Source organism: Arctopsyche grandis, chromosome 8 (assembly GCF_051622035.1).
Source record: "Arctopsyche grandis isolate Sample6627 chromosome 8, ASM5162203v2, whole genome shotgun sequence".
NCBI lineage: Eukaryota > Metazoa > Arthropoda > Insecta > Trichoptera > Hydropsychidae > Arctopsyche > Arctopsyche grandis.
In genome coordinates this window covers 16855011-16865095 of record NC_135362.1, presented here as the reverse complement: position 1 = coordinate 16865095, position 10085 = coordinate 16855011, and the positions used below count along the sequence as shown (strand labels likewise).

The 10085-nt window shown below is 29.9% G+C and overlaps 1 protein-coding gene across 1 annotated transcript in view; it reads right to left on the bottom strand.

The window, feature by feature from the left end:
- Window positions 1-3357: 3357 nt before the first annotated feature.
- The window catches only part of Epac (Exchange protein directly activated by cAMP), a 129689-nt gene continuing 122961 nt past the window's right edge, over window positions 3358-10085 (bottom strand). Inside the window, exons 10-19 of the mRNA XM_077437193.1 lie at window positions 7535-7679; window positions 6214-6393; window positions 5953-6132; window positions 5718-5856; window positions 4860-5079; window positions 4527-4777; window positions 4139-4443; window positions 3892-4062; window positions 3634-3812; window positions 3358-3545 (exon numbers count right to left, since the gene is read on the bottom strand). Of these exons, the coding sequence (XP_077293319.1) occupies window positions 3421-3545; window positions 3634-3812; window positions 3892-4062; window positions 4139-4443; window positions 4527-4777; window positions 4860-5079; window positions 5718-5856; window positions 5953-6132; window positions 6214-6393; window positions 7535-7679 (1895 nt within the window). The 3' untranslated portion in view covers window positions 3358-3420. The remainder of the gene's footprint in view (window positions 3546-3633; window positions 3813-3891; window positions 4063-4138; window positions 4444-4526; window positions 4778-4859; window positions 5080-5717; window positions 5857-5952; window positions 6133-6213; window positions 6394-7534; window positions 7680-10085) is intronic.

Sequence of the window (10085 nt, the reverse complement as noted above, 5' to 3'; positions counted from 1 at the left end):
AAGATAAACTTTATCATAACATATACATTTTCATGTTGAAATATACTATAGTATGACAATTACAACTATCAGATATATTATAAAGATTGTGTTTCAGCAGCATTTCCCAGATTTTTATGCATTTCTTTTAAGACTCACCCTTACTATTTCATCGATTTACATACATATATAAAGTACATATAATATCAATGACTTCAAAATATATGTGATGATTAAGTAGTAATACTACAATCACACCCCAAGAAAAACTAAAGGTGAGCCTTCAAATATGAAAAGAATTGCATTCACTTAATTTATAACATAAATATTTCTATAGTTTACTATTTTACATGTAAGGGTGGTTTCGATCAAAATCTTTATTAAGTACAAATATGGACCTAGCATTGGGTATATAATGAATCGAGGAAAACATGTATATAAAATATAATACTCACAATGGATGATTTAAAACTTATTCATTACTTTTAAATAATTAATAATGTAGGTATCATTTGGAAAATCGAGACGATATTTCCTATAGTGAAAATTTCAATGAAAATTTAAAAGTGAATGTGTGGGAGATTTTAAGATATATAAAAATAGTCAGTTAATACATATTAAGTGTGTATATTAAGAAATATCGACTTACATTTATGATATTTTATTGCAATTTATACACATTTGTAATCAAACGTTAGTTTACATAAAATAAAGTAGGTTATGTGTTTTATATATAAATAAATTCAATGCTATATTAAAAATCAGTTAAACACACAAGCTACCGAGCATCTTTAAAGACGAACACTCTTTTTTTATTTAATAGTTTATTTATTTATTTATTTAATAGTTTTGGACCATTGTGGCATTACAGGAAGAACCTAATGCGCCACAATGGCCTACATTTGAAAAAGATATAAAAACATGATATAAAAACAAGTATACTGTAAATAAAGGAAAAAAGCAAAAGCAGAAAACATGGTAAAATAAAATAATAAAAAAAAGTAACAAAAGGAAAATAATACCTCATTCAGAGAGAAAAAAAATAACAAAAGTGTAAAAATTAAAAATAAAATGTATGTATGCATATATATCTTTGTAGGGTTATTTTAGAAAATTTATGCAATATTTAAAAATGTGTACATATGTATATTTCTCATCATTATAATAAAGTGACCATTCGTACTGGTTTTACAAGTACAGTACTGGTTTTTTGGGTATCTGTCTTGGTAGAATCCTTGGGTTGGGCCTGTTTATAAATATTTAAATCGATTTTTTTATTTTCATAAATGGACATCAATGATTTTCTAATGCTCGTTAACGTTTTATATGGAAACATTATTTTGAAAAAATGTCCTGGTTTTGTCACAACTTAAAGATGTGTAAAATGGTCACCTTACATTATAACCAATTAAATGTTACGGGCTATGTAGATAGTGGGACAGAATTTGTACGTTTTTGTTAGAATAATATTAGCCAAACATGATTAAAATTCATTTTACTGACTACATTACTGTTTTAGTATACCCTGAAATCCGTAGATAACACTTGTGGCCAACACTGCTATTTTTTTTGGTAAGTATCTAATTATGGATGTTTTGATGTGGAGAAATATGAAAATTTTATTTTAATAGTATTTCATATACATATGTAGTTAAAATTACGATAAAATTGAAATGGATATAGTAAAAAGTCTATGAAAGACTGACTAAAAGTTTGGTGATGGTAAGCAAAATTTTACCCTATCTAATATAAATGGTGTCTTACTACAGATTTGGAAAATTTTCAAATGCATAAAAATTTATTTCCACATATAATATTCTGATCCCTCATAGTTTTAAATATAAACCTTAGGATACAGTCGCTGTTAATATAATAAGTAATGTTCATAAATTGATTTATTGTATGTAACTACATATAATATATGTAATATGGTATATTTAATTATTTTGTGTTCGAACTATTCTACAAGTTAAAAAGTATTGCTTTTCATACTTGATTCAAAATCAAAACCCATCACAAAATAATCAAACATACTACAACTTATGACACTACATCATGTTAATTTTAAAATTTATCTACATACATACATACGTATTTAAATAAGGCCACTTTACACATTGTGTCTCGCGGCTAAAATTACATAAGAGACCCATTTAATATAATATATTACATACATATATGGTATTGTAAGAAAATTAAAAATAAATTGAACGAATGAATCATTCATTGATTGCTATAAATCAATGTGAAATATTACATTCTTTGATGACATCTTATACAAAATGAAAGTATAATATTTATTTTTGGTATGGTTTTACAATATACTTCCAGTACATACTATATGTAATATAAATAGTTCGCAAACATATACAAATATAACACGAGCAGTAGGTATGTATAATCATTGGAATATTTTAAAAGTTTTCATACATTTAAAATATTTTTTTTTAAATGTACAGAATAAAATAAATTTACAAAAAATGCAATTATAATATGTACACGAATATACTTACATATATTTTAAAATAATAAATAAAATAAGTACTCAATTATGTGTTAGATATCTAAAAGTTAAACAAATTGGAAGATTAATAAATATTAAAATTGAATGAATGAAAAGTTGTCATTATAATATATTTACAATGCAACATATATATTTTTTTGGTCCATTATAATGCACAACAATGACTAACACATATAATAATTATATTTCGACAATGGAACATAGTTTTACTGTACATTTTATAATATAAGTATGTATCTTACATCAAGATAAATATGTATGTATATTTCTTTCTCTAGTATTTCAGATGACATATGCATAGTATGTATATATATGTATATCCATATATTACACATGCATACATACATATGTATATGTATTATAATTATTACCTGTTTTGTGTAATTTCAACGAAATAGATTTTGAAAGTATCATATTATATATTGATTGAATAATTATAATCGTTTATACATTATATATATATATATATATATATATATATATATATATATATATATATATATATATATATATATATATATATATATATATATATATATTATATATATATATATATATATATATATATATATATATATATATATATATATATAAAATATATATATATATATATATATATATTATATATATATATATATATATATATATATATATATATATATATATATATATATATATATATATATATATATATATATATATTTATATCTAATATATATATATATATATATATATATATATATATATATATATCTAATTTGTCAACAAGTCTTATTTTATCATGCTCAATTAACGTATCATTGGGTATTGAGTATCTACCTTATATTATGAATAGGTATGTGTGCAATTACATTCAACACAATTTTCGAAAAAGAAGATCTTGGTCCTCGTTTGGAATAAAATAATTTATTATGTGCTTAAGATCTACGAGGCTCCAACTTCTGAGACATGTTTGTTAGAACTCTTTGATTATCAATAGCTCTTAGGCAGCCGATGTAAGCTCGCAAATCTGTATCGTTCTTCTGAGAAGGCGCTTCCAAAACTAAATCAAAATAATCTTTTATATAATATACATTCAAGCAGAAATCAATTGATCATTGGAAAATCCAAATATTACTATATCAACATACCTAAATGCCTGCTACGACAGTATCGTATTGTGCGCATTGTCTGAGCCAACATATGCATTTTTTCAAAATTAACCAGTCCATTTAATGAGTTTTTATTGCCTTCATGAGTAAAAGTCATATCTTTCAGAAGCAAAGGCATAAACGGAACTACAGGAGGCTGGAGTTTTCCAACACTTAACCTGTAACAAAACAAATAGGTAAATACATACTTAATTTCATATTAAGTTTGTTGAAATCTTTGACGAAAATTATCTATACCTGTAAGCTCTATGATTTCTACTCGGATCTATGAGTGCTTCGAATTCGGTGTACATTTTGCAAAATTTCGACGGCAATTTCTCCCAAGTTTGCGTTAAGCGGCTCACAGCCATATTGCTTAGTCCCATAACAATTGCAAAGAAGGCATTCAAATTTTGGAACTCTTTACAGCTGGAAAATAAAAATCAATCACAAAATTTCATTCGAAACAGAAAATTATAAAATTGAAGTAAAAAATAATGCATACTATGCGGCTAATTTGATCATTTTTCGCAATATTGAAACCCTCTTGCTAAGCGAATTCGCCATAAGAATTTCGGTAGCGACCCAATATTGAATCTCATTAAATCTACGCAAGAAAACATCCAAATTGGCAGTGATTTGATCAAAATGATGTCGTCCGAACGTGTGGTATATTAACTCATGCTCGTGGACACACCAAAACAAGTCCCAATCGAAGAGAGTCATGTAGTAAGCGAGATCTTTGGTACTAAACGTTTCAATATCCATATCCATACCTTGAGTTGCAACTTCTTGTTCAGCTAAACATGTCTGAAACAATATGAAAAAACATTTCGTAATACTATCCATGCTCAAAAACAACTTACATAGATTAGGTTAATATTTTTTTATACCAAAGCATCTAAATGATCTTTAGGTGCTACAAAAATCCTTCCATTCAAGGTTAGTGACGTTGGTATACTGATATCCCTATCGTTTAGTTGTATTCTTTCACCTGTTGACTTAACTTCAACCAAAACCAACTCCTCGTTCGGTCTCATCTTCAATTTATCAGCAGCACTCACTTTAATTGTTTCAGCTGTTGTATTCATTGGAAACTTCAACGTGCAATATGTATGATCCGCACAGTAAACCCTGAAAATGACTATAAATACAAATTTAATTTAATTTTACAATTTATATTACAATCAAATATGTATGTATTATTATCAATGAGTCGTAATTACTTTCATCATCAGGATTTATAACATTCTTTGTATCTCCGACAGCTCCACTAAAAAGACTTATCGGTTGTCCACAGGGTGGTAGTTTCCACTTCTGTCCAGCACGAATTCTTCTTTCTTCTTGGCGTCTCCTTAATTGTGACATGACATGGTGCATCAATCCAGCTTCTTCTTCCAAACAACTCCATTCCATACAATCGGCTTCAACTTCACCTGCCAGTTCCTAAATATATCATATGAATATTGATAAAACCAAGAAAAAAAAATTCAAAATGTAAAAATAAATTATATTCTAAATTTTCATTTTACATTTTGATTAAAAATAAGGTTGTGGCTATTTGCAGGTACTATATCTGCAAATTATTCAATATTTGCAAGTACTATATCTGCGACAGGCGCAAAGCTTTCTGCGCATGCGCGTGAACTGTCACTGTCTGCGTGTTTACTGTTAAAATTTTGTTTTAAACCTCTTAAAATTTAGTTCGAACTCGTAAAGTGACGTAGAGTAAAAAATATAATCTAAATTAGTTAATACTATTAATTGTTAGAAAATTATTATCATATACAACGTATAATACCTACATACAAGTACATGCCGCGAACTAGCTAAATGATATAAATATACTAAAATAACGTGCAAAATTTATTTGCCTCATGTATAATGAACGATTGATTAAACAAGTCTAGCATACATTAAATGTAAGAAATTATAATCGGATTATAAGTTAAGGCGCATGGGCAGAAGGCTTTGCGCCTGTCGCAGATATAGTACCTGCAAATAGCCAATAATTCGCAGATGTAGTACCTGCAAATAGCCACAACCTAAAAATAGTCCAATATAACTTTTTAAAATATATTTACCTCTATAAATGTAGCAGCTGAAAGGTCATCAGACACAGCTTGTCTATTCGTGCTTATCCATCGGTACACAAATTGAACTACTCTCTTCTTACAAGCTAATACGAATTCCCTATCTTGATTTGGAGATTCTGTTCGATAAGTATACCAATATTAAGGACATAATATTACAATAAACATCACATGTATTGTTATAAATTGTGCATAATTAATATATTTTATTATTTTAAAAGGATATTATTTAGAAAGTTCGACGATCAGTCGACTGGTGGGCATGAATATGATATGTGTTAGAAGAAAATCATCTAAAAAGGGATCTGAAGCGGTAGATCTATCCTCACGTCCGCCTCTGCCATCCAGTCTTGTTTCTAGAAGATGTTCTAACATCTTTTCAGCGGTACCTGCCATTACAGTGTATCTGCAATCGCTGAAAGCCATCATCAAATTTAAATAAAAATCTACACATATATTTCTGATATAAAAATCAAAATTGCCTCACTTGAAATTTGAAAATGTTTGCTTGTGAGAAGTACTAATTTTTTCAAGTACAAGAACATCCTCTCCATGCTCCTTGAGCCGCACAGTATTTGCTTCAACACCACGTAAAACTCGATTGAAATCTTCTTTGTCAACTCGTAAGAAATGACAATTGCTTTCACGCAAAACTATTGTTGCAGCTCTGAAAATGTCAATAATTCATTACGAATTCTAATAAAAATGCTTTTATAATGTTGCGTGACATTTTTTTAGATTTATTAGGATATAAAAGTTTATTGAGACGTCAAAAACAATAAAAGCACTTAATTAATCATGAAAATTAAACGTGAACAATTTTTTTAATGAAATTGATATACATTTTGAATTTTAATTTCACGCATAAAGACAAAAATGTACATATATAGCCACATTTAAGAGAGTTTTTTCAATCTTGTTGAATCTTAAAAAAAGAGGTATAAAGCAATCACTTAAAAAGACAGCAAAGCCGAAGTTTAGAATTGTATTTAAACAATGTTCATAGCAGTATTGCTTTTCAGAAACGTTGATCGCATTCAATTCATTCGCTTTAATAAATTTCTTTGTGGTACATTAGTTTCGATGAAATCTCATAAAACCGACAACAGTGAAAACAAATTGTATTAAATTCGTTTTGACCTTTTTCGGTATTCAGTAATAAAACGCAATGAACGGCTCGGCATGGTATACAATACATACGTACATATAACGAAATCCCTTAAACACTATTCGCTTTGCACAGACACGCATTTGTATTCGAATGTAAGCATTTGTACTTAATTTGAATGTAATCAAGAGCGCCCAATTAGGCGAACCGTGAGATGTATCGGTCAATTTAACCGGTTCAAAACGTCCACTCCCCGGAGGAGTTACCAGAATGGAGAATCCTCCGGTGGTCCGTGAAGAGTCCCTTTGAGCGGACCCCCTTCAAAGAGGGACTACTTCTCGAGAGGACCTATCAAAGGAAACGTAATCAAAGGCTATATCTTATTTAAAATTTCGTCTCACAAATTCCGTACACGGTCACCCCGTTTTATTTATCATTTCCTTGGGAGACTCAGATTCAGACTAGAATTGCACACAACGGACGCCATAGCTGGCAAATTTAATTTACGTTGTAACTCTCAAAAGTACACTTTTACTGTAATGCATACATTAATTTAATTTACCGTATATATGTATGACCTTAAGCCGAAAAAAACGGAATTATAAGTGTACAAGTGATCATAATATAATCACTGAAGAAGGCATCTTCAGTTCAATAAAAAGAGACCAAAACATATATGTACATCATACATATTTTATACCTTGGGGCATCGTTGATAAGCGCCAATTTTCCAAAGTCGTCCCCCTCGTGCAAGGTAGTAACTGTGCCCTTTCCGTGGATAACCACGTCTACAGATCCTCTGACTATGATGTACCACGATCTGCCCTCATCGCCTTGGTGAAACACTGAAAATTCGAAAAGAAATTTTATAAGAAAGCGCGATGGGGTTTGTCGAGTTTACCGAGCGTGAGGAAAAGCGTGGAAAATCTTACAGAAAAGTTAAACAAAAAGCGTTCGACAAATACATTATAACTCAACTGAAAGAAAATGCTTTCACTTTCTCTATGCAACTCACGTTCAAAATTAGATTTTGAATTCGATTTGTACGATCAATAACGCATAGGCCATACATAAAGTGACGTGATTTCGTTATATACATACATACCAAAGTTACCTCGTTTGCAATACACGTACACATCCAAAGCAATCTGTTCAATTAGTTGTGTAAACTTCCAAATAGAATTATAAATTTGACTCAAACTACATATACATGTGTATATATGTACATATAAACATATGTCTTTTGGAAATCTTATACCCATATATACAAACATATGTATGAAATGAAAATGTTTAAAAACAATTAATTTATTTGTAGAACATTAAGAATTATTTTATTTGTAGAACATTAAGGATTAAGGTTTGTTTATACCAGCATAGCTTTAGCCGACAACTGCACGTAAACAGCATTACAACAAATATTCTTTAGTACATTCAATATGGACACATTGATATGTTCCGTAATGTGTGTGTGACGCACCAAAAATAGCAGCAACCGACACGATCTATTCATATTAAAGCAGCACATCATCGAAACGTATCAAGCAGAGCCTGATTTATTTTTCCACTATGGAAATATCCACGCATGACATTATGTCATGGTGGTAAGTGCCATGCCACTTGGTGAATAACTAAAGTGCTATCAGATTCATATGAATATTTTCGGAAATGTCATAATGTGACAATATTGACTCGATGGTACAACGCAAGCAATATTGCGCCGTATCGTCGCGCTCTGTTATGTATATTTAAGCCGATTTTGCCTTGCACTCGTCCAAAACGAGTATGGACGTGGTGAAAACAGACTGTGCTGTATAGTATGAATAGAACTAGTCTTTTCCGTGCAGTATTGAGCCAAGCTGTTGACGTGCAGTACTATATCATATGAACGGAACCACAATGGTCCACATTTTTTTAAATATAGTTTAATATAGTATAAATAAACAATACAAACAAACATACATACGAGTATATCAAATAAAATTAGTTGAAGTTGTAATATACTTTGACTAGTTGGAATATATTTCATTTGACCTGATACCAACTACCGATATACATATACATACTACATAGTTTAAGTGTATTTTCAGTTGTAATATATTTTGACTAGTAATATATTCCGTCTGGGTCTACGTGACGAGACAGAATGTTAAATTACAGAAAACACAAATATCGGAAGACAAAGATCGAAAATCGAAAGATCTTAAGTCGAAAGATCAAAAGAAAAATGGTGCATGGGAAAAAGGTACATACTCACTTAATTTGCGCGAGCAGGATACAACAGGAACAAGAGGAACATGCTTTTCCTCCCGTATTACGGGAGAAAAAGCCTGTTCCTGTTGTATCCTGCTCGCGCAAATTAAATGAGTATGTACGTGAATATGTACCGTTTACCATGCACCATTTTTTTTTTATCTTTCGACTTTAGATCTTTCGATTTTCGATCTTTGCCTTCCGATATTTGCGTTTTCTGTAATTTAACATTCTGTCTCGTCACGGAGACCGATTCCGTCTAACCCACATAATTTGATTCATATGGCGAATTACATTCTAACTGGTCAAAACAAATTACAACTGAAAATACAGTCCAACTATCAGTTAGATGGGGATGTAAGGTTTTCGTGGAAACGTCACTCGACTAGTTAATTAAATTGGAAAGTTACATGTTTGTTTTTAACACATTCTTAGAGTTATTATAATACAGTACTCATTGCCTTTATTCGTAATACCTAGCAAAAATTAATTCATTATTGAAAGTCATTCATAAAAACATGAGAGCTGTCAAAACTTAACTGTTATATTACAACTGGCGCACATTGTTGAAAGTGTATTTGCGCTTGTAGAGATATAATTTACTAGTTGAATTGTATTCGAATATGAGTGAGCTAAACCTCGTGTTGGAATGATATTACAACTGAATATACGCTTCGACTGTAACATACATATATAATTGATATTTATGAAATTTGTCCATAAATTACATTGGGACATCAAAAAATGCCTGAAACATTTATTAAAATTACATTTGGGATAAGTTGATAAGGGTTAATTCAGAATAGCGGACGAAGGCTAAACAAACGTTAAATATTGACACTATCCATATCTCTTCGCAATTAAATTGAACGAAATCGATACATACAATCAATATTTTAATGGTTCGCCATAGTGAATCTATAGTTGTTATTGTCCATAAAATTAATTGCGGTCGAACACGACTGAACGGAATATTCTAGGACGTTCGCGTTTATTGC